We start from the raw sequence: 24,992 nt of genomic DNA, 5'->3' as shown, positions 1-24,992 counted from the left end.
TTCATTTAAAAAAGAAAAGGCAACAACAGTTAAAAGTTTAAATTTTGGTGAATCATCAAGATTAAATACTAGTGATGATCGAGGTGAATTAAGTGGTTTTGATGATGAGCTAGCTGCCATGGTGGTTGATGATGATGATTTCATGCTCCCAGATGATAAAAACTGTTCATTTAGATCTAATTTACCTAAAGCTGTGATACACCCCTTTAATACAACTGTTAACAATGAAGCTTCTACTAATGTAAGAAACTTAATCAGTATTGAAGAAGGTATGTATGAAAATATTCGACAATTGCAGGATTTGATATGTAGTAATTGTGATACAATCAAAACAGTGCACATCATGGCCTTCAATGTCTCAGATACACAATACAAAAGTTTAAATTTTTTTGAGAAAGCAAGTCCTTTACTATCACAAACTATTTAATTTTACTAAAATATACTGTGGACTTCAACTATTACCTCTGTACGGATAAGTTTCATTTTTGAATGGCTGATTGTTGTGATTGAAAGAACTATGACTTGCAGTAGAATAATTAACTGTTGTACACTTAATAAATAATAAAGTTCAATTGTTCTGATATATATGTATTTGTTATATTTTCCAGTGGATGGGAATGAACCATTTACCTATCTGAGGTTACTGTCAGATTCTATGCCTTACGACTCTGAACATACTGTAAAAGTGAAGGTATGTAAAGAAATTGATAATATCCCTGGACTCTGAGATTATTAGGCAATGGGTGTTTCAGAGTTAATATAAGCATTCCAAACATCAATATTTAAATACTGTATTTTCAATCTAAATACAGTTCTTTAGCTTTAGATAATTTGTTGTGATAACAAAATTAAGCCTACTCAGGATATTTTGACATTCCACTAAAGAGAGTATTTTTTCACTAGGCCTATATATCAACATTAACCAGCAAACTTACCAGTGGTAAAGGAGAAAGTTGGACATTAGCTTGTAAGATAAATGATGGTACTTATGCTATGGATGTTGATCTTTCTAACACAGTAAGTGTATTATACAATAGACCTCATGCTGTTATGAAAATTATCCTTAAGATTGCAAATGAGGAGTTTGATAATTATTGAAAGTAGGCCATATTCACAAGTTCTTACAAGCTTTGCATTGACTGCAAAAGACACCTCTGCATGTCACACAAGTTTGTAAATGCTGGGTTTTATTGGATTGTACACGAACAAATACCACCAATCAAGGGCCTCAACGGAAAGTCTATAATATACAATAAGTTATAGGGCTGGGTAATATTGGTTCAAGTAGATATCACAATATTAAGCATTGATATATATTACTATATGGGTACTCATTGCGATATTTCTTCAGTATGGTTTTTACATTGACAGTGTGAAGATGTTGAGAGGCCTGCAGAACAAACTGTCTGTGTCCACCTTGAAAAGAGAAATATATTTTAAAGCTTTTTCTGAATGAAGTTATGCGATTTTTTCTTAAAATGTCTGTCATATATGGAAGATAACATTATAGCATTATTTATTGTACTATTTTAGGTTTTATCTGAATTAATTGGTTTTTCTGCAGAAGACAGTATTGTAAGTATACCTATATTATTTCTTATTTTTAAAAATAAATTGTCTTCTCAATTTCATTGTTGTATGGTTTTTAGACATTTATAGAAATATACTTTTTCTACTATTTCTAGTAAAGCTCTAAATATTTCTCTTTATTAAGGTCATGAGAAAACAGGCAAGGTCAAATCCATCAGTAAAAGAAGTCCTATTAAATGTAAGTATGACCTTTGTGCCTTTACAATTGAACAGTATCAATTGATGTTTTTGGGAAAGTTTACTACATTTTCTGCTTACAAATTTGACTTCTCATCAACAGTTTCACAGTAGAATTATTTCTTATCCTAAATAGCTTTTTGTATGGTCATGATGCACCTAATTAATTAGTAATTATGTAATGAAATAATTAAAGGCCATGTGTGGTCGTATGAACACTTTATCAAATCATTATTAACTAAAAATAATTTAATTTTTTTCAGGGTATTCAACAGTGTCAACAGAAATTGGTAGATTTATCTTGTATATTAGAATTAAAAGTAAAACCTTATTCAATTCGACCAACTATAACTCAAATAATTACTATAGAAAAACACCATACAGAACTATTATTGAAACGGGTGACATCAAAACTAAACTCTTAGCATTTATGTATTGTTGTGCCAGAATATCAGAATATTTGTAAAAGTTAAGGATTCTTTTTTTCATTCCTGAACCATCTTTCAACTCGAGAAAATCATACAGAAAGACAGAATTATTTTTCTGTGATTCATTACTTCCAAAATGGTAACATATTATAGGAATGTAAATAAAGGGAGGTAATAGAAATGTTTATTAAGCGTTACTTCCCTTGCATTGTTATTCTGCCATCTTTGAAAATGAACTTGTAGTCGGCTTTGACTTGGAATGGCCAGTAACTTATGAAATGGGTAATCCCTCAGGAAAAGTAGCTCTTGTTCAAATTTCAGTGAGTGAAAAGACTTGTTATCTATTTCATACCTCAGCTATGAAGGAATTCCCTCAAATTCTGAAAACTTTGATTGAGGACAAAAGCATTAAGAAAGTTGGTTTGAATATTGAAAATGACTTTTGGAAGCTTGACAAAGATTGGGATGTGAATGCAATGTCCATTATTCCACATTCTATGATAGAGTTGCGACATTTAGCCAATAAAAAGTTAAAATCCAATGAAAACTGGAGTTTGGATGGGCTAGTTAGAAATGTACTAAGATGTAAATTAAATAAAGATGTTAGACTGAGATGTGGAGACTGGGCCAAATTTCCATTAACTGCAGTACAACAGAAATATGCAGCCCTTGATTCCTATGCCTCACTGAAACTCTACAATGTATTAAACAGAATAAAATGAATTATACAAGAAATTATTGCTATTTATTACATATTAAATTGTATTTATAATAAAATATTATCCATTCAACAATATTTTTAATTTATTAAGGACCCTAGTCACAAAGCTTTGATCTATGAATGGGCAAGATCCTTTTGATAGTAATGCAGATTGGAGAGATAAATTTAAGACTTCTTATATGCACATTATACATGATAAAAACATGCGCAGCACATAGGAAGAAAGGACACAATAAGGTTTATTCTGAAATAAAGATAAAATTTAAATAGAATTTAAAAATACATGGAATGACAATTTTCATTTCAAAGTACATAAACTACGGTATATTTTATTAAAAAAATATACTAGATATACTAAATTTAGAGATTATATTCATGTTAATTTCTATACTAAAATTTTATTTCATTTAAACAAATATTTTGATCTGTTGTAATCCAATGATTTTAAAATTGACGTAATCTAAAAGTTTTTACACATTCCGTCCATCTCTTTCTAGTTGATTATCTTGTAACTGATGAGCTGGTTTATAACAGACTATTCCTCTATAATCTATATACTGTAGTGTAGGGTTAGGATGGGTATTGTTCATACTGCCTAAAGATGTATAGCCACGATCATATAAACTACAATACGATACACACAATCCTCTTAAAAACTTCCATATATCATCATACGACCACTCTAATATAGGGTTTACTCTCATAAACTGTGGCCAATCAGCATCAGTCATAGTAAATTCCTCAAGATGGCTAGAATAAGGATCAGTGTTTCTCGTTCCCATAAAAACAGCTTTGATTTCCGGATGTTGATTTTTCAGTTCTCCCATACAATCTTTAATTCTACCATAATACATTAGTTCATTTAGATTATATCTATCTCTAGCAATTTGAATAAACTTTTCAACTTCAGGAAATGGTAGCTTACTTCTGATATAAAGTGATTTTAACTTTTTGTCTATTGAGGGATATTTTCGTTTTACAGCTGCATAAACTAAATGTAATAAGACAGTACAATCCTTTCCACCATTAAAACCCACACAAATTTCATCAAAACTGTAACGTTCAAGAGCCTTCTCAATAGTATGGAGAGATTTCTCCAACTTTTTAGCAAATTCTGAACCATTTTCCGACTTCAATAACTCATGGATTTTCTCATTTGCATCGATTAATGGATTTTCATCATATTTAACCACAGAGCCTTGAGGTAGAGCTGATTTCAGTTCTTCACAAGCTGAATTTAATTTATCTTCAATTTGAGACTCAAGAATAAGTTTCACTTTGAAGTAGGAATTATGAAGATCAGGATATGACCCTAAACTGACACTTTCTTTATATTTATTGAAATTATCTTGTAAAATACTAGAAACTGTGATCTCATCTGTATCAATAAAAATTCTTCTTGAGAAAAATTTCACGTTTGGATCACGAAAAATGTCCTCAAATAGAACAAAGGCACCTTCCAATAAAGATGGAATCCCTGGAAACATGTAAACATTATGTGTTGACACCATTGGATATTTGGTTCTCTTTCCACTAATCTTACTCTCACCATATTGAAGTTTAGCTGACTCTGGAACATAAGCCATTTTCATTTTCGGTGATAGTAAATCATCAGTCCCAAAATATTGTTTAATAAGTTGGACAAGGTCTGGGTGAGGTAGGGTCTTCTCATTAAATGCTTTTGCTACACCTTCAAATGTCAAATCATCATGAGTTGGTCCTACTCCACCAGAGGTAACAACATGGGTATATTTTTCAGAAAACTCTTTCACTTCTTTCGCTATCTCTTCTAACTCGTCACTAACCACAGAGATCTTTTTCACCTGGACACCCCATGTGTATAAATGTTGGCAAATAAAGGTTGAATTTGTATCAATTGTTTGTCCTTTTAGTATTTCATCTCCAATAACAATTATACCAGCTGTAGATGGTTTATGATTAACAGAAGACATGGCTCTTGCTGAAGATTTGGTACCCTGTATGAATGCTGATGGAATGTGTTTTAGAATTCTCTCTAATCTGTACATTGATAAGAGTTATAAAATACTCTGGTTTGTCAATCTGATCTTGAAAATAATCAAGCCTTCTCAATGCACTGAAAATTGGGTTGCTGACTTGCAAATGTAGAGAGGAAATTCATGTCATATCTCTAATTAGCTCAGGTAGGTAAAATAAAGCAGTAAACCGGTCACAGATGTCAACCGGATTCAGAATGACTAGATTATTGTCAAACAACAAACATGTGACTCAACAGGAACTGATACTTTTGTGAAAATTTAAATGTCATTATTTTCGAATGATAAAAACACCACATCAATATTTGTTACAAATATCAATCCATGACTGAAATCGTAATGTTTCGTTTCTTGTTACAATTTATTGTTTACATATTTTTAATGATAGAAGGGGCATAACCTTTAACCCTTGTTGTCATGACAGTCCTCCATATTGGATTGTAAACTAACAGTAAAAGTTAGCGGATCACTTGTCATTTTATCTTATAACAGTAAATGAATGAACATTTATCCATACAAGATAAAAATGAATCTTTAATTGGTAAGTAGGAATATATGATAATGACCTAGTGTGAATAAATGAAAAGATCTGCATGTTTTGCAGCGAGAAAAGCTCGAAGTTATCAAGAATGATTCCAGTGTTGCTATCGACGTGGTCTCTGTATTATAACTTCACTTTTAGCTTGCAAAACTACATGCGAGTGGAACAAAATAGCATTGCCAGTTACACACGTCCATCGGCATCATACATATCATGTCTGGTTACGATTTAGATAGTAAACGCTAGTTAGTGCTAATAAAAACAAGTTGAAGTAGGCCCTAATAATTACTAAGACTAGATCTACTTTTAATTTTATTTTTATATAATATAGCCATTGATATCAACATATCTTTTACTTCTAGTTATTTTACTGCCAAGATGTCTAAGAGACCATCTCTAAGTTCTCATAGCAGATCATTCTCTGCTAACAGATCTAATGAGAGTACTATAAGTAGAGCTACTGGTCGACAGGGTCAGGTATATCCAGTGATAAAACAAAGAGGATATTATTCTGATATTATCAGTAGTGATGATCCACCAGAAAATCTACAGGTAAACTTTTTATATTGGCTACTGTTGCTTATCAAGGAAACTTATATCTATTTGTTGTATAAGTTTAATCTGTAATTGTCGTAATTTAGCAAGAAATTCATATAATAGAATGTTTGTGATAGACTTTTGATACCGGCAGTAGTAAGCTTAATTCTAGTTCTCTGTATGATGCATAAAGATACTTAGATTTTTTCCAGCTTGTGTAATAATTATATTTCCATTTCAGAATATTCTAAGTGGACCTGAAACTCTACAGAATACATTATGGAATGTTTCCACAGAGAAACACACACCCTTAGGTAATATATCCACACTATGTGTTATTTTGATCATATTTTCATTGCTCGGATATGTAAACCGATCTTTTTTGAGGCTTTTACACTTGCATACAACCTGTTTTTCTTTCAGTAAATTCATTTAAAGCCCCAACCGTAGAAGATGCACAGAAAGAATTAGATGAACATGTTTATGGTCCTACTACAGAACTCAAGACTATTACTGTATGTTTTTATTTATATTATTATTGTTAAGAAGTAGTACTGTAACAGAAGTAAATAAAATTATGGCATGGGGCAAATATTTTGAACAGGGCTCAACAGATAAAAAACACATATAAAGGAAAAAACTTTGAATCATTTGGTTAAGATGACAGTTAAAACATGTGCTATAAAGTTATTTTCTTTATTATAGGATTTTTCCTTGCATTCATCTGAACCTAAAGTTCAGCTTCCATTCTACACTAAACCTGGAGATTGCCCTCGTAAAATTGAAATTGAAAGGTATGTTTAATCTCTTTAAAATTTAAACATATTTCTGCTCTGATATTTATGTTTTGACTTTTTTATTTTCAACTATTCCTCCTTATATAACTTTCTAAGTTCTTAAAATTATATATAGTTTTTTTTCAGACTTATACTTGATAAAATATTATACGAAATAAATGTATGGTGTTATATTTTTGTTACAGGAGAAGACGCCATTATGCTCAATTAGACCTAGATGATTTACTAGGTGAATTCAACATTAAAACTGAATTATTGATGCCTAAGAAGATTGTCAATAATAATGTAATTTTAAACGAAGATCTTGAAAATCCTGCACCATTCCCACCGTATTTACCTCTACATATTTTTGATGATGAAGAATATGACTGTCGTACACCTGAAGAATGGATTAAACTGGGTCAGACCAATGGAACTCGTAAACCAGTTCCTGGAAAGGCTTTATTGCCATCAGAAGATTCTGATGCTGAGAGTAAGGTTTCTTTGAATTATGAAAAAACTTAATCAGCTCTTATATTTTAGATATATTGAAACATTGTTTTACATTGTTCAGTCTGTTGTTCAACTTATGAAGGTTGACAAGGCCTTGTTCAATGTGAATATTTTGTCATGAAGTTGATTTAGTTTGTCTACTATTTTGTAGCAACAATGAACTAGGAAAAATCGTTTGAAATAATGGAGAAGAATATGTGAAAATGTTGAGTTTTTTTTTTACATGAATTGTTTTCTATTTCAGAAGATCCAACAGATCCTGATATTGTTTATGATTGGTTTCAAGTTGGTGTTCTAGATTATCATGAGAAGAGTAAACAATACCTGGTACAGAAACTAGATCAAGATGGACGTGTTATTGTTGAGAGTGATGAAAACGGTATGGATTTTGCTTCCAAAAATAATAATTATTCTTGATTTTTGATAATCAGTATCTACAAATTAAAATACATAACTGTGATGCCAATTTTATGTACAACTACAACTACAGTTGTATAAATGATGATTCTTTTGGAAATTTGTACAGGATGTAGATTTTTATTTGTATTTTAGGAGAAATGGTGCCCAGCCCAAGTCAATATTGGATACCTAGAATAAGAATGATGTTCACTGCTGAAGACCCAAGATTATTTGCTAGACGTGTAGCTAATGCATTTGAATTGAGAAGAATGTGTGAATCTGAATTAAGATATAATCTGTATATTGATTGTATGCCTATGGATGGTGTTGGTGAATTAGATCAAGCATCTTTAAAGAGAATGATAGAATGGGCAAAAGGTTCACCTGGCTTATCTAAGGACAAAAAGTAAGCGTTTGCATTTTATTCATACAAGTTTGCCAATAACTGACAATTTCGTGATATATTTTGATTTAACTAATCTTTGATATTTCCATGCCTAATTGAAGATTTACTCAAAACTTCATCATATCCACGAATTTATTGACATCTAAATTATTTTCAGTATTGAAGATTATATCCAGATCCTAGAAAAAGAAGTAAATATAGATTTCTGTAGATCTATGAATAGAATTATATTTGAACAAACCATTGAACAAGATCCAGATACATTTGCTTTTGTTCGTGTACCTGATCCTGTACCAGCAGATATTCCTCTGAAAGGTAAGATTGTTTTGAAATAGCAGTCTTAAATATTAGATGAGTTTATTTCGTCAAAGATAGGATACTGGCCAAGTTGTCGTTTCTCCTGATGATAAATGTTTAATATTTCTTCATTTCAGCATGTTGTATGGATGTTCCAGTCTATACCTTTGATGAACAATATGATAGTTTTGCTTTTAATTCAATATTAACTAGAGAAGAGAGTATACAAGCTACAGAAAGAGTTAGAACTGATTGTAATAAGGTAGCAGGAATGTCTCTGTTTCATATACCTACTGCTAAAGCTATGAGACTGGAAGAATTTGAACAGACTCAATCTCAGGCTACATCACAGGTAATTGTATTTCTTTGCTTTAAAAATAATGACTATGGAATACATTAGGATATTTGTAACATTGAATTGAAGATGCATGTCAGACTAAATACACTAGTTGGTTTTAATTGTATGAATATATGCTATTTTGAACAAATGTCTGAACAATTTTTTAGGTGTCAATGTCCCCCTGCCTTTCCAGACTGGTGTTATAATTCATTGTTTAATTTTAGCCTGAACTGCATCTGTTTTCAAGAGGCTTTGAATATAGATATATTTCATTTCAGGTTTCACTATTTTTAAAAGATAGTTGGATTACCAATTTGAGAAACCATATCAGAACAGCTCTACGTGATGTAGTTAAAGGCTGGTTTAACATCCATGAAACTAACTGGGAAGTTTATCAAATATCTAAACTCAAGAAATTTATGGAGATGGTCAAATTTATTATGCAAGATACTCTGAGATTCTTAGTTCAAGACTCAGTTCAAAACTTCACCCAAATGGTGGTTGATGCCTGTCATTCTACACTGGAGCTAAGTGAGGAATTTGTCTGGGGAAATGAAGTAATGAAAAGCAACTATAGGTAATAAAATAATTACTGGAAAAAATTCATTAAAAATTTCAATGATGTGAAAAAGTGATCTGGTCAATAGAGCATAACTTGATAGGTTGAATTTGATGTTTGTTAGAATGTTTTTAGATCCTAGTAGGTGTGAAATAACACACAAGAAAGTGAAATATAAGAATGTTAAAACAGCAAACAATTCTCTTGAATATATTTAATGTCTCAAGTTTTGATTTTACTTGCCTCAACTTATGTTAATGTTTTTATTTTCAGACCGAAGAGAAATGCCTTGTTTTTAGTTGATTTAACAATGGATCCTGAAGGCGTTCATTACAGTACCAATCTCAATTCATTTGAATCAACATTAGTAGGTTTATTTGATAAGGGTATTTTATCAACACAGAATGTACCTCAACTAGAAAAGGTCAGTTTATGTTAAATCTATGTTGACTTCAGGAATAAATCTTAACCAAAAGTCTTGATATAATGTCTTTCATAACTGATCCAATACCATTAGTAGATTGCAAGGAATGACTGAGGAATCGACCATACCTGCCAGTCATGTCTTTTAGGGTTTCGAAATTTTTGGTCCTTGACCTTGGTATTTGATACTTTTAGTAAACCATTTTTACATAAAAGCAGTTTTTGAGTATCCTGAAATTAAGATATGCTTAAAGGGTCAATACATCAACAAATTACTTTCAACTAAAAGATGAATAATGATATTGTTTATTTATTTAGTATATATTAGAAGATATATTCTGGTCTGGTACACCATTATTAGAGTCAGTAGGAGAACATGAACCACCTATAGAAGATTTAAGACATACTGTAAGATTAGCTATTAAACAAGCTTTGATACCAATGAAAGCATATGCTAGAGAATATGATAAATATCTAGAATTGTTCAACATGGATATACCACAATATATCAAGTGAGTGTTTTTTGGAGTGAATTTATTTTGTCATTTTTCCCCTTTCAGCATAATTTCATATCAAATGTGCATTGTATGTTCTGTACAAAATTTACTTGTTTTTTCCTTGCACCATTAGTGATTTGATAAAAACGTATGTGACTAAAATATTTTGAATCATCTGGGACAGTCCACACAGTAAATAATGCTTTGTCGATATATATTTGAATGACTTGATGAATTGAGTGATAGAGGAATATATATTTTCAAGGACGTATGAAGCTCAGAACCACTCAGCAGCTGAAGTTAAGAGTGAAGTTGAGATGCATCTAGCTGAGAAAGAAGTAATAGAACAAACACTACCCAGTCGTATTACTATTGGACCATTTGAAATTAATACAGATACTATCAGACAAGCATTAGCTAAGAAACGTAAAGCTCTAGGTAATGCTGTTCTAGAGTTATTGGCTAGACAACTTCGTAAACAAGCTGATGATGTAAGTAATCTAATGCATTTATTTATTGCATTGTTAACAAACTCAATTAATTGAGCTTGTAGGCAAGGTGTATTTAGGATATACCACCCTCGTTCAAACTGAATAAAACTATTTAACAATCTAATGATGAATGGAGGTTTAAAATCATGGATGAAGGCTCGGTATTTTCCAAAAAAACTTGCCATTCATTCATGTTCTTGAAGGCAATCCTACTTCTTGTCACATGGCGGCAAGGGCAAGCAACTGTGTCGGACGAAAAGCAAGTAACATGTCAGTAAATGGCAAAGATGTAAAAAAATATATATATATTTGTGCATGCGCTTTATCTAGTGACAAACTATGTGAAATTCTTTGTATTCATTATGGTGACATTGCCAAAATTATCTAATAAAAAAACAAATTTCTCCACAAATGTTTTTTCTTCTAGGCTTGTGAAGAATTTAAGTCTATCAGTAGGAAACTGTATGAGAAACCTAATTGTATAGAAGAATTATCAGAGATCAGAGAATGGATGAAAGATATTCCAGAAAAACTTAAAGATCATCAAGAATTAATTGATAAAGCTATGAGTGATTATGAATTGATTGAAGAATTCTATTATAATTTACCTACTGATGACTTCAATGCTAAGTAAGAGATTAAATCATGTTCTGGATGATGTATAAGCTTACTCAGCAATATTACAATGTCAAAAATTTCTAAAACCATTTCAATGAAAATTCACATTCATTAATTAGTATATTAGGTTTAGGTTAATTTTGTGTATAAAGATGGTAAATTCGTCAAAAAAGTAACAATTTATGGTCAATAATACTTGTTTTGGCTTTGCTTTGAAAAAATGAAGACAATAGAAATAGATACACTATGACAATAAGAAGCTGAAATTTTTAACTGCACGCTATTCTGGTGTCCTCAATTCATGTCTGTTTATTGAATATTTATGTGGTTTATTAAAAGGTGGACAACAATAGGATGGCCACATAAAATAGAGAATCAAATGCAGCAGACTCTGATACAGTTGGAGGCTGATGAAGAAAGATTCCGTAAATTACAAAGTTCTGATCAAACTAACTTTGAAGATAGAATGGACAATCTTCAGGTAATGTCAAGTCTTATAATGGAATCAATCTATGGACATAGTAACAAAGTATGGTTTATTTAGTTACCAGATAAATTGTTCCTGTTCATCAACTCAAATCCTTCAAACATTAGATTTTGTGAAAGCTTGTACCTAATATTACTTATTACAGGATTTGCAAATTGTCTGAATATCTGTAACTGTATGAGTGCACCTCTCTTTACTGAATATTACATAGTAAGCTGAAAGGTGGTATATATAAGAAATCTTAATTAATATCACACGCAATTAGTTTGATTAAAGTTCAACAGTCATGCATTTACTAACATATATATTTACATATATATACTTAATGTTTGAATAATTCTTTTTCGATTACAGATGGTTGTAGCTGGTATGGCTGCTTACACTGATGTATCAAAGGCACAAGAAGTTGCCAATGAAGTCAGACGAGTTCATAAACAACTGAAGGAGGCCCAGGGTCTAGCATCTACTTACAATAATAGAGAGAGATTGTTTGGAATGCCTACTACTAATGTAAGCCTTGATCAATACTATATCTTTGCATGTTCATTGAAGATTGAATCTTATAGAGGGATGTAGTCGTCTATCTAAATATTTGCTCGACCAGCTAAATTTCAGTGTTCCAGCTGTTTAATCAAATATTAGATAGCTGTATCCCTTTAATAAGACTGGAATTGATAATTAGACTTTGTAAATAACCTGTATTTAAGTCAGTATTTCAGCATGTTGGAGTTTTAGAAATGGTTGATTCCAATGTTTGGTGACTTGGAATTGATAAACAGGATACTAAAGATTTCTGATGTAATTTCTGACTTGAAAATGCTTGTCAAGTTTGCCAAATTATCATATTGATAGCAACAAAGTGGAATCCTCACTTACACGACTTTAGTTTTAGTTGAGCACTGCTTTATATAGAAATAGAAATATTGTGATATTGTAAGGGGAGGGAGGTGGGACACTGTTGTGGGCCTTTTTTTTGAGCAGCTTTGTGTGTGTTTATTTTTTATCTTATTTGTAGAATATTTTGCATGATCTAGTAACTATTGTAGTAGATTTTTCTTCTCTTTTAGAAGGTGGGAAGGGAAATATGCATGTTTTGTTACTTACTGAGTGGGTGTCAACCTTTAGCATGAGTCTTTAGATATAGATCTAGATACTTATTACAGGATCAAAGATATTTACCTTCTTTGTTTTCTTACTATTTTATTTGAGATATGTTCACATCAATTTTACCTCAGAAACAATGAGAAATATTGACTATGATACTTGTCAGATTTTTTAAAAGACATTCTACTATCAATTTGATTTTCTACCTTGCAATTCTAATTACCACCAGAACACTTTTTTGTCATTTTTTGGGGAAATGGTGTATTATACATCCAAGTATATAGTAAATATGATGTGAACACAATCCAACTAGGTATCTATGTACTGTAGTTAATTTAAGTATAGAATTGAATCAGTGTGGCACAATTTGTATCATTTATGCTTATTTTTACTTTTATTTGATTTAACTTTTTCATTATTAGATGTTTGCACGCTTTATAATCTAGAGGATGGTCGTATATTTTGTTATTATAGTATGATAAACTGTCAAGACTTGCGAAGGATTTCGAGCCTTTCCGAAATCTTTGGCTTACTGTTGCTGATTGGCAAAAATGGCATGAAAGCTGGATGAATGATCCATTGACTGCCATTAATGCTGAAGAAGTAGAGAAGAATGTAAATGAAGCTTATAAAACAGTTCATAAATCAGTCAAGATATTTCAAGATATTCCAAGTATGTATAGTTTTTCACTTCAACGTTAAACAGGAGATGAGGAATTTAAGCTAAAGTTGTTGACAAGATGCTATGTTCGGATTTTCAATCCTGGTGTTTTTATTTTTGTCATTGATTCAAGTTCAAGGGGATCACTGGACATTAAATTGCTAATGTGAAGCTGTGAAACTGTGTATTTTGAATATTAGTAACAATTAAGATTATTAAAAGATTAAGCATATTGCGGCAACTACTTAAACAAATTATTCTGACTTATCCATTCTCAAAATTAAGTAATTAGCATATGTTTCTCTTGCTCCTCTCTCCTACAGGTGTACAGTTGGTACCAACAGAGATTAAACAAGCTATAGAAGAATTTAAACCATTTATACCATTGATACAAGGTTTACGTAATCCTGGTATGAGAAATAGACATTGGGAACAGGTAACTTATAACTCAAATTTCTTTTCATATTTCACATATTCATATTTCTGGGCTCCTGATACATATGCTTTTGTAATGTTGCTAAGTTGTTCTTTCAAACTTTTGAGTAAAATTCTTTTTTTGACCTTCAAAGAGTCAAATTAATGTTAATTCTCACCCTGAATATCGAGTAGACACATTCAAGTATTATCTTATGGCTTTAGTCTGGAAAATATTTAAACTGTTTGAGAGTAATTAACCCTAGCAATAATTGAATGGCCATGTATTGTTTGCTTTCTTTTTCCAGTTATCTGATGATCTAGGATTCCCTGTACGACCTAAAGCTAATCTGACCTTCTCAAAATGTCTAGAGATGAAACTACAGGACCATATTACAGTTATAGCTAAAGTAGCAGAAGTGGCTGGGAAGGAATACTCCATTGAAAATGTAAGTAGATTCCTTAAAGTTATGTGTCATTTTCAGAATTCCTTGATAAGTCATAAGTATCCATACACTTTCAAATGATTTGTTTGAAATGCCTCAAATCTGAAATGTAATCACGCTAGAACCAGTCATTGGATATTCACTGTCACTGCACTAAATTGCAGGATGCAGTTTCTTTATCCAAAATATTTCATGAAATGCAAATATTTTGTATTGTTACCTTACAGGCCTTGGATAAAATGGAGAAAGAATGGGAACCAGTTTCATTTGAAATCATGCCATATAAAGATACTGGTACTTATATTTTACGAAGTTCAGAAGATACGTCTCAATTATTAGATGATCATATTGTAATGACTCAGTCCATGTCATTCTCACCCTATAAAAAACCATTTGAAGAGAGAATAAGTAGTTGGGAGAGTAAACTTAGAACAACTCAGGTAATGAAAATATTTTGATTCATGAATCTTTATTATACAATTGTTGCAGCTCGAACACATCATTGAAATAATTCTCTTTTTTAAAGCTGAATGTGGTATCCACAGATGTATTTTTGATTTTTGTACATATTAGGCATGCCAATATTGATATATTTGACATCCATGGACTGAATGATGTTAGATCAACAATACTAGTATATCTTATGATTTATTTGAATATTGTTTATTTTATAACAGGATGTATTAGATGAATGGTTACAATGTCAGAGAGCCTGGTTATATCTAGAACCTATCTTTAGTTCTGAAGATATTAACAGACAATTACCTGTAGAAAGTAAAAGATATCAAACCATGGAGAGAATCTGGAGAAAGATCATGAAGACAGCTAAAGAGAATCCTCAGGTAACTACCACAAAAAAACTAACTAGTGAAAATAAGAGAATTGTGGAATTTAGGTTAAAAACATATCTTTGATGATAATATAAACTTTCAATCTGATAAACAATTGTCCAAAATAATCCATAGTTCAGTAAATATTGGACTCATTATCATAAATGTTTTCAATATTTGTAACAGTATTATTTACAAAAATGTACACTGATACTTAATAGTATCAGTCTAATTGAGTAAATATTTTGTATATTATATTTATAGGTGATATCTCTATGTCCTGACAACAGACTACTAGATAACCTGCGAGAATGTAACAAACTGTTAGAACAAGTACAGAAAGGTCTTAGTGAATACCTGGAGACCAAACGTAACTCCTTCCCACGATTCTACTTCCTGTCTGATGATGAATTATTGGAGATATTGTCCCAGACTAAAGATCCTACAGCTGTTCAACCTCATCTTAAGAAATGTTTTGAAAATATTGCTAAGGTATGTTGTTTTAAAAAAATATTTTTAACACAGTCGAAGTTTTGTAAGTATTGATATACTTATACTAAATGATTGCAATGTTCAACTGTGATTTCTTTTCACAAATTTATGAAATGTCGTCTTCCAGTTGAAATTTGAAGATGATCTGAAGATTACTAAGATGTATTCTGGTGAAGGAGAGGATGTTGATTTCCGTCAGACTATGTATCCTACTGGTAACGTTGAGGACTGGATGTTAGAGATTGAACGTGTTATGAGAGAGAGTTTACGTCTGATTATAAAAGAGGCATTGGTAAACTATAAAGAGGTAAGTTAATTATTTGTTTAACATCATTAATTGGTAAGCTTATGGCACATTCTACTTGTAAACCGAGCTGATATCTACGACCTAGTTGGCCATTGTCAGTAACGCAAGTCTAATATGTCTGACAAGATAAGATTGGTAAAAGTTAATCAGTTGAACATATTTTGCTGTTGGGGGTGGTTCCAAACATGAACAAGGATTCAGTTAGATCTTTATTTAATCATGTCTCTCAAGGCAATCTTCATGAGAAATTTCATGTCAAAGGACAGCAAGGGCAAGCAACTCCATCTGACTAGAAAGTAGGTCTTGTTGTAGGAACTGATCCAGACCACAATATGATGATATAGCTAATCTTATTGTTCTATGTATAGATACCAAGAACAGAATGGGTATTAAATTGGCCAGGTCAAGTTGTAATTGCTGGTTGTCAGACTCATTGGAGTGCTGAAGTAACAGAAGCTCTAGAGAAAGGTGTATTAAAGGAGTTATTTACTGTATTACTATCTCAACTTGATGATTTAAGAGAGCTTGTAAGACAAGATATTAGTCGTATTGGTAGAATGACATTATCAGCTTTGATTGTAATAGAAGTCCATGCTAGAGATGTTATAGCTAAGATGGTAGCTGAAAATGTTAGTGGAGCGAATGATTTTGAGTGGATTAGTCAATTGAGGTAACAGACATTTTGAATTCAGTAACTGTATAGCTTAGATTTATGTTGTAACATGCAACTTGTATGAACATCACTTTGATTGGAAAGAGAAAAAAAGTACTGTGATGAAGAAATTTCACTCATTACACACTGCAGTTTCATTCCAGTATGGTGAAGACTAGATAGGTCCTTTTAATTTCATTTCATTATAAGGTTAAAAGATTTTTAAATGTCAGAGATATCTTATTTTCAATTTTTTTTCTGATAGATATTATTGGTTAGAAGATGAGAATCTATACACAAGAGCTGTAAACGCCCAGTTTATGTATGGTTATGAATATCTTGGTAACACAAGTAGATTGGTTATAACACCATTAACTGATAGGTGTTATTTAACACTCACTGGTGCTCTACATCTCAAGTTTGGAGGAGCCCCAGCTGGACCTGCTGGTACTGGTAAAACAGAGACTACTAAGGTTTGTCTTTCTTGTCTTGCCATCATCATTTAACCTATTTCAAGATGACACTCACCTCATTACATTAGTGAACGGATACTAAATTGTTGATATATAGCTTTAAATTGATTTATACAAATAAAATTTTCTAAATATGAGAGATGCAAATGAAATGAACTGATATGCATCTAAAAAAAAACTATCATAAATGTTCTTTATTAAAGTTAATAAATGATTTACTACACACATCACTCTAATTGTATCTGATCTGGATGCAGACCTTATGAATATAGTTAATGATCTACCACTGATATCACACTAGCAAATCTCCATATATCAATGATGTATTTGTTATATTATCTGTAGGATTTAGCTAAAGCTATGGCTATCCAGTGTGTTGTATTTAACTGTTCCGATCAGCTTGATTTTATGGCCATGGGAAAATTCTTGAAAGGTTTGGCAAGGTAAGCTTTTATGCATAAAATATATTATATCTGGAGAATTTAGGTTGATAGAGAAATGATGCCAATTGAAAATCAATTGCTATCTTTAAATCTCTTTAAATCTTGTTTCAATAAATGTGTAGCTTTGGATTTTGATGTGATATCTATTCCCATTATAGTTCTGGAGCTTGGGCTTGTTTTGATGAATTTAATCGTATTGACATTGAAGTATTATCAGTCGTAGCCCAACAAATTACAACTATACAAAAAGCCCAACAACAGAGGGTGAGAGATGACTGTAGTCTTGTAGTCTAGTCAACTGTCTATACCCAATTTTCTATATACCGTTACTCATATATTTCATATACTCATATATTTCATGTAGTACTGTTATAGTCCCTGTGGTTATGGTCTCCATTAGTTTTATTCATTATAGCTTTACTTTTACAGCTTTTTTTTTCCTCAAATCATTACAATAATAATTTTTAGGAATGGTGTACTCAACTATCCAATATTTTCCATTATGTATACATACCTTTTCTATATTTAGATATATATTTCCTATAGTTTAGTATTATTTAAATTGTAAAATGGTGTTTCTTTGCAATTTCCTTTTGTAGTCTGTAACCTTTATATCATATATTCCGTTACTCCCCATCTTTATAATATCAAAATCTCAGTCGATGATTTGTTTTAACTTAAGCTTTAAAAAATTAAAACTGACCATTGACCTGAAATGTCATCTTTTCTTGCACATGCTCAGAAATATGGAGACGTCCATTAATTTCTTAAATTGTCAAATGTAACAAGAGAGAATTTGATATTATGAAGATATTGTATCTACCCTTTACATACTCTATTTATTATCCTTTCTCTACCTCTCTCTGTAGTACTGGAGCCTGGGCTTGTTTTGATGAATTTAATAGAATAGATATTGAAGTATTATCTGTAGTAGCTATGCAGATTATGACAATCAATAAAGCTATGTTAGAAGGGGTATGCTCTTTAGTTCTTTCATTTATTTTCATTTTCTTAAATCTTTATATATATAATTAGAATTTTTTAGTAGAACTTCATGTATATATATGATATTAGAAAAGATTACATGTTGTTATATTTTCTCTGACTTACATTGTTCTTTTGACTGAACATGTCTGCTTAGAACTCAAAAATGAATATTTGATAATATTAAAGGCATGAAAATGTAGGAAGATATTTGTTAGTTTATTATATTTATTGGTATTGATAATATTGAACTGTCTAACTTGTAGGTTGATAGATTTATATTTGAAGGTGTAGAATTAAATCTAAAAGCATCTTGTGCTGTATTTATTACTATGAACCCAGGTTATGCTGGTCGTACAGAACTTCCTGATAATCTTAAGGTACATTTGTTTATCATTACAGTATTAGATTGAAATAAGGGGAAAAGCCGAAAAAGTGAAACGTAATGTTTTGCTGGAATAGCATTCCTTTCTTCCTTGGCGCTAAGCAGGTTGTCATTAGATTCTGACCAAGTTTGTTGTTAATTGTTTTAAATTGTCGGATTTCTGAAAATTCATTTCTGAAGTTTTTTTTTTTTATACACAGGCATTGTTCCGTCCAGTAGCTATGATGGTACCAGATTATGCTCTGATTGCTGAAATCAGTTTATTCTCTTTTGGATTCTCTGATGCCAAGAAATTGGCTAAAAAGATTGTGACAACATTTAAATTATCATCAGAACAGTTGAGTTCTCAGGTGAGTACTTACTTTAACAATCAACTGACAAACTTTAAGAAAGGTTTTAATATAATCAACAATAATTATCCTAAAAACTAAAGCATAATGGCCACTTCGCTTTAAGTATTAAATCACATGAAGGTAGCAATAAGTGATAAAAACAAGGACCTTTACTTGAATGTTCAGAAAAACTTCATATAGAATGAGAAATGTTCTAATAATCTTCCTGTGTAATATTTTAGGATCATTATGATTTTGGTATGAGAGCTGTAAAATCAGTTATATCTGCTGCTGGTAACTTAAAGAGACAGTATGCTGATATGAATGAGGTAAGTTCTAGTATCAGTCTATGCCATAAGCATGATATATTGCAATATGTACTATAATGTGCAATGCAGATAATATGATAAAGCTATGGAATACTTAAAATGTTACAAATTTTCTCTATTCTTGCAGGAATTGATAGCTCTACGTGCTATTAGAGATGTAAATGTACCCAAGTTTTTGATTGATGATTTGAAATTATTCAATGGTATTGTGTCTGATCTCTTCCCTTCTATAAAGTAAGTTCATACTTTAATTGAAATTATTTGTTAATTCATTTGCTGAGTGGGATCAGGTCTTCAAGATGGTTGAGCATGCCCACCTGGCTAGCAATACAGTCCGAATCCTGTAGGCTCACGTCAACTACATGCTTGCTTTAAAATAGATTCAGATAGCAGGCAGCTGATAGAGAAAGTTGAAATCTGCCTAACTGAAAAATACAAGCAATTGAACAGTGTGTATTAGCTAATCAAATTTAGAATGATTAATGTTGTAATGATAATAATTGTAGAGAAGAAGCTATAGATTATGGAGCATTAGATACCTCACTACGTAAAACATGTACTAAACTTGGTATACAAGATGTACCTGGTAAGTTATTTTCCTTGTCTGATCACCATCTTACTTTGTATTATATAACTTACAATTCAATCCCAGGCTGTATGATAATTTGACTAATCATGAAGCATGATTTTTTTCAGGATTTATTAAGAAATGTATTCAGTTATATGAAACAACTGTTGTAAGACATGGTCTTATGTTGGTAGGACCTACAGCCTCTGGTAAAACTAAGGTTAGTTTCGTTAACTTAACTTATTTTAATATCGTAAAGGTCATCAAATTCTAAGGTTTAGTTAAAAAACCAGATGTCTGTCTAAAAATTAGAATGGTGCAATTTGATGCTTTCAGTGTCCCAGATACATAATATAAGAAACATCTTTACAATTTATTTAAATTGCATTAGAGATGGTTGTACCATTATTTAAGTAGTGTGTTAAATTGAATTGAAGTTAAAAACTTCTTTTCTTTACAGTGTTACGAAGTTCTGCAACATGCCATGTCAGCTTTGAAAGGTCAGATGTCACCAGCTGGTGTAGTATTTGAAATGGTACATTCGTATGTATTGAACCCAAAATCTATCACCATGGGTCAGTTATATGGTGAATTTGATCCCTTAACCCATGAATGGTAAGCCTCTCTTTTTCCCTCAGCTTTGAGAGTCCTTGAGTATCCATACTGCTAAAAAAATTTCAAAAGGATTGAGAATCAACTATGTCATTAACAAGCATTTTTATTGAGCATAATGAGATTTCTTACTACAACAGTATAAATCTCTTCTAACAGAACCCAGCCCTGAATGGTCTTTGTGATTGTATTCTTGTAAAATATGTGCATATTAAGCATGCTTCATTTTAAGATATATTTTGTCCACCAATACTAATGTGAAACATATTCTAGGACTGATGGTATATTATCAACTCTGATACGAGGTGGTTGTTCTGCTACTGATGAAGATAAAAGATGGTATGTTTTTGATGGACCAGTAGATGCTGTATGGATTGAGAATATGAATACAGTATTAGACGACAATAAAAAACTCTGTCTTAGTTCTGGTGAAATTATCAAATTGACTGACGTAAGTTCACAATTATTTTAGGGGATTTCAAAAACCTTTTATCTTGGGAATACTTGTCAAATGTCCTGTTTTTCTAAATCTGAATCAAAATGTCAATATCACAGTTATCATTTCGCTTGAATGTTGAATGTTGTAACAACAACTATTTTCATAATTTCAGCATATGACAATGATGTTTGAAGTGGCAGATTTGGCTGTTGCTTCCCCAGCGACTGTTAGTAGATGTGGTATGGTTTATTTGGAACCAAGTTATATTGGTTTAGAACCGTTTGTGGATTGTTGGCTACGAAAACTACCCGATAATTTATACCAGTATAAAGATCAACTTAAAGCGTTGTTTGATACTTATTTGGAGGTAGGTATGTCAACGGTGAACTATTTGTAAGGGACTGAAGGTGACTTTAAAAGGGTCAGCTGAAATCAAAATTATAACTGACTGATAGTACTTGCAAAATGAATAGTATTCAATTTGTTTGCTTTATTTTTCTGAAAATCTGTTGCAAGGGGACATCAAATGAACTGACAAATCATTCCTGGATGGTTGAAGAAATCTGATTAACTTCACATGAATCATTTGTAAACATATTCTATTTTTAGCCTTCTATAGAATTTGTGAGAGAAAACGTAAAAGAAATAGTAGGAACAGTGGATGCTAATTTAACGTTTAGTTTATTAAAAATGGTGGAATGTTTCTTTACTCCATTTATACCCAAAGAGGTAGGTTATTGAAAAAAATGTTTCCTATGTCTTTTCAATTTCAATTTGGTTTATTGAATCACTAAACTATTACCCCTTTGAATAGCAAAATTGTTATTCTTTCAATGATGTTCAATAATTATTTAGACATCATCTTGATTTTACAAGCCGCTATTTAAGGTAAATACCAGATCACTAGTGTGGATGACACAAAAATTAATGATTAGTGCCACTGATGGATTTTGCACTAAGAAACACCATTGATTGGCATGTGCACATATATTCACAGATTATTTTGGTCACTTGTATAAGCTTATATATCTTCTGCTATGTTTTATTAGGCGACAAGACGTCGTGTGGTAAGAATCAGATAGATATTAGAAATATAGTATAGTAATATAGGCTAGATTGGTAGAAGGAACTGAACCTAAGCTTTATAGTGATTCTTTAGACACAGTCTTATTATCACCCAAACCTTTGATAGCACACATACATACCAGTAGTCATTTTTACTCAAAGTCTGTCCACCATTTTACCTTTTGATAACATTTGCCTTCAAAGATGCTTTCAATATTTGTTTGCTACGACCTTAATGACATTAAGTCAATTTATTCATCATCCAATTACTTCAGTGTCTTGATGTAAAACTGCTTTTGATATGTCATTGAAATATTTAACATACAATTACATAATGATATACTATGCTCCTTTTCTACTAACAAATATTAAACCTGTAACCTTTAAACAATAGCTATCTGTCTGTTTTCCTAGTGAATGATGTAGATAATTTTAAGCTACCTTCCTGCATTAAACTGCTAAAGTTTAACATGTAATAATACTAACTACTAATTCTCTCTTTCTCTTCTATCTCTTCCTATCTATCTATAAAGGATGGCATTGTTGATGAAGGTGCTATAGTAAGTAGTCTCTACAATCTGTCTTTATTTTTCTTCTGCTTCTACTTTTATAGCAATCTTCTGTTTCTCAACTAGCTTCTTTCCTTTCTTTTGAACTGAAGTTTGGAAAGAATTTGAAAATCTGTAATTTACTTATAATACTGTGTGTATAAATAACCCAATTTTATTCAAACTATGAATAACTTATAGCTTATATTGTGATTAGAAATACTTACGAATTAGAACATGATAACAAAGAATGTATAATGAACTGTTTCTTCTCTAGGGAGAAAAACAAATACCAGAAGAAAAACTAGAAAGAATATCTGAGGTTATTGAACCTTGGTTTTTCTTCTCACTTGTATGGAGTATTGGGGCAACAGGAGATAACTCTAGCAGATCTAAGTTCTCTGTTTGGTTACGTAAAAAAATGGCTGAAAATGAGGTAAGTTTAGAATTCCTGGGGGAATTATAGGGAAAGGATTAATCATTAATATCATTAATCAAAAAACTGAAAACGTGAAAGAAAATCTATAAAGTTGCATGCAATTTAACTTCACTGTATGATTGTAGCTGTAGTCTTATTAGAAAATACTCTTAAATCAGTGCCCTTGCTTGAAATTTTTTGAACTGGTCAATTTAACTTGTTTTAAATTCTCTTTGTAAATGTTAACTTCCTCACCACTGAGTAACCACGGTAATATATGACTGTTGTAGGTGAAATTATCTTTCCCTGAAGAAGGATTAGTGTATGATTATATGTTAGATGATGCTGGTATTAGTGATATATCAGGTGATGAGGAAGATGATGAAGCCAAAAATAAACAGGTAATCATATTTTTTAACTCAAGTTTTGTCTATCCTTATTTCTCATATGGTTTGAGTCACAAAATATGCTAAAAACATGTTGCACAAATAAAATCTGCCCTACTTCTTAGTAGGGGGAATGTGTATTGTTCTAAACTTATCTTTATGTTATTCATCAGGTGCAATGGAGAAGTTGGTTCTATCAACAGCCAGAGTTTTCTATCAGTCCTGAAATGAAATATTCTGATATTATAGTACCTACTATTGATACTATTAGAAATGCTTATGTACTGGAGTTACTGCTTAGCAATAAGAAAACAGTAAGTAGATCCTCTTTTACCTGTTGGTCTGTCTGTTGGTTAACTGGTCACTTTGCATGTTCAAATAGTATAATGAGATCTTTTTGATGAATGTATTTTTCCAATAATTGTTAAAACATATCTAGACCAGTCTTTCACTATGATAAACTGAGATACAGTTGTCATTGGTTGTGAATCAGATAAGACATGTTTGAAAGCCAAACTTAGAAAAGAAATCCAAATCAATTTAAAGAGCTGTTAAGAATATAGAATTTTGTTTGTTTGTAGGTTTTAAGTATTGGTCCCACTGGTACTGGTAAAACATTGACTATATCAGATAAATTATCCAGAAACATGCCTAAAGAATATATTCCTGATTTAATTGTCTTCTCTGCTAAAACTAGCGCTAATCAAACACAAGATCTTATTGATGGTAAACTTGATAAAAGGTAAGTTATCTGAAGTGTTGTCTGATACAAACTGTACATATTGAAGAAACTTAGACACTGGACAGAAAAATATGCTGCTAAAATCCATTTGATTTCTATTCCATTAGTTGAGTCATGAAAAGCCATTGTTCCTAAAGACATAATCTGTTTTTCTTCTGTTAAGCCAACAATTCAGTCACTAAAGAGAGTAGAAAAAATGAAATGGAGATGAATAACATGTTTTTAATATTATTTATCTCTGTTCTATTTCAGACGTAAAGGAGTGTTTGGTCCACCATTAGGAAAATATTTTATATTCTTTATTGATGATTTGAATATGCCAGCTCTGGAAGTTTATGGTGCCCAGCCACCTATAGAATTGATAAGACAGTGGGCTGATTTTAAAGGATGGTATGATAGAAAAGCTATTGGTATGTTCTATTGATTTTTTGTAAAAGCTCATCTTAGTCTAGTGGTTGGCATCTTGTTTATGTACAAAAGGTCATTGCAGTTAGATCATTCCTTGGCACTGTGGCATTGCCTTAATAAATATTTTTCTATTTTTGTG

General features: G+C 31.4%; 3 protein-coding genes across 3 annotated transcripts in view; 2 read left to right on the top strand and 1 right to left on the bottom strand.

Moving 5' to 3' along the window:
- Positions 1-2,434: 2,434 nt before the first annotated feature.
- Positions 2,435-2,917, top strand: LOTGIDRAFT_106399 (hypothetical protein; the record flags this gene model as incomplete). The annotated part of the gene is made up of 1 exon (XM_009062128.1): positions 2,435-2,917. A coding segment is annotated over one exon (483 nt), but the record flags the coding sequence as incomplete, so codon positions are not given.
- A 469-nt stretch (positions 2,918-3,386) lies between these two features.
- LOTGIDRAFT_106425 (hypothetical protein) lies at positions 3,387-4,868 on the bottom strand (the record flags this gene model as incomplete). Its single annotated transcript, XM_009062127.1, has 1 exon — positions 3,387-4,868. The coding sequence occupies one exon, from the start codon at positions 4,866-4,868 to the stop codon at positions 3,387-3,389; it is 1,482 nt and encodes a 493-aa protein (XP_009060375.1).
- A 982-nt stretch (positions 4,869-5,850) lies between these two features.
- The window catches only part of LOTGIDRAFT_210379 (hypothetical protein), a gene marked incomplete at its 5' end in the record, with an annotated part of 35,906 nt that continues 16,764 nt past the window's right edge, over positions 5,851-24,992 (top strand). The window contains 42 exons of the mRNA XM_009062126.1: positions 5,851-6,024; positions 6,251-6,323; positions 6,433-6,524; positions 6,715-6,803; positions 6,992-7,278; positions 7,543-7,677; positions 7,851-8,103; positions 8,261-8,418; positions 8,538-8,752; positions 9,019-9,317; positions 9,573-9,723; positions 10,041-10,234; positions 10,485-10,710; positions 11,138-11,340; positions 11,668-11,809; positions 12,170-12,325; positions 13,394-13,592; positions 13,904-14,016; positions 14,303-14,443; positions 14,668-14,880; positions 15,118-15,282; positions 15,535-15,762; positions 15,890-16,069; positions 16,438-16,739; positions 16,987-17,194; positions 17,540-17,637; positions 17,796-17,901; positions 18,888-19,001; positions 19,207-19,356; positions 19,581-19,667; positions 19,795-19,901; positions 20,174-20,253; positions 20,364-20,455; positions 20,696-20,850; positions 21,121-21,298; positions 21,459-21,653; positions 21,896-22,019; positions 23,181-23,335; positions 23,608-23,718; positions 23,877-24,017; positions 24,285-24,445; positions 24,698-24,855. Of these exons, the coding sequence (XP_009060374.1) occupies positions 5,851-6,024; positions 6,251-6,323; positions 6,433-6,524; positions 6,715-6,803; positions 6,992-7,278; positions 7,543-7,677; positions 7,851-8,103; positions 8,261-8,418; positions 8,538-8,752; positions 9,019-9,317; positions 9,573-9,723; positions 10,041-10,234; positions 10,485-10,710; positions 11,138-11,340; positions 11,668-11,809; positions 12,170-12,325; positions 13,394-13,592; positions 13,904-14,016; positions 14,303-14,443; positions 14,668-14,880; positions 15,118-15,282; positions 15,535-15,762; positions 15,890-16,069; positions 16,438-16,739; positions 16,987-17,194; positions 17,540-17,637; positions 17,796-17,901; positions 18,888-19,001; positions 19,207-19,356; positions 19,581-19,667; positions 19,795-19,901; positions 20,174-20,253; positions 20,364-20,455; positions 20,696-20,850; positions 21,121-21,298; positions 21,459-21,653; positions 21,896-22,019; positions 23,181-23,335; positions 23,608-23,718; positions 23,877-24,017; positions 24,285-24,445; positions 24,698-24,855 (6,808 nt within the window). The remainder of the gene's footprint in view (positions 6,025-6,250; positions 6,324-6,432; positions 6,525-6,714; positions 6,804-6,991; positions 7,279-7,542; positions 7,678-7,850; positions 8,104-8,260; positions 8,419-8,537; positions 8,753-9,018; positions 9,318-9,572; positions 9,724-10,040; positions 10,235-10,484; positions 10,711-11,137; positions 11,341-11,667; positions 11,810-12,169; positions 12,326-13,393; positions 13,593-13,903; positions 14,017-14,302; positions 14,444-14,667; positions 14,881-15,117; positions 15,283-15,534; positions 15,763-15,889; positions 16,070-16,437; positions 16,740-16,986; positions 17,195-17,539; positions 17,638-17,795; positions 17,902-18,887; positions 19,002-19,206; positions 19,357-19,580; positions 19,668-19,794; positions 19,902-20,173; positions 20,254-20,363; positions 20,456-20,695; positions 20,851-21,120; positions 21,299-21,458; positions 21,654-21,895; positions 22,020-23,180; positions 23,336-23,607; positions 23,719-23,876; positions 24,018-24,284; positions 24,446-24,697; positions 24,856-24,992) is intronic.

Source organism: Lottia gigantea (assembly GCF_000327385.1).
Source record: "Lottia gigantea unplaced genomic scaffold LOTGIsca_5, whole genome shotgun sequence".
NCBI classification, from domain to species: domain Eukaryota; kingdom Metazoa; phylum Mollusca; class Gastropoda; family Lottiidae; genus Lottia; species Lottia gigantea.
The sequence above is the reverse complement of the archived record's forward strand: the minus strand, read 5'-3'. Positions and strand labels throughout refer to the sequence as shown.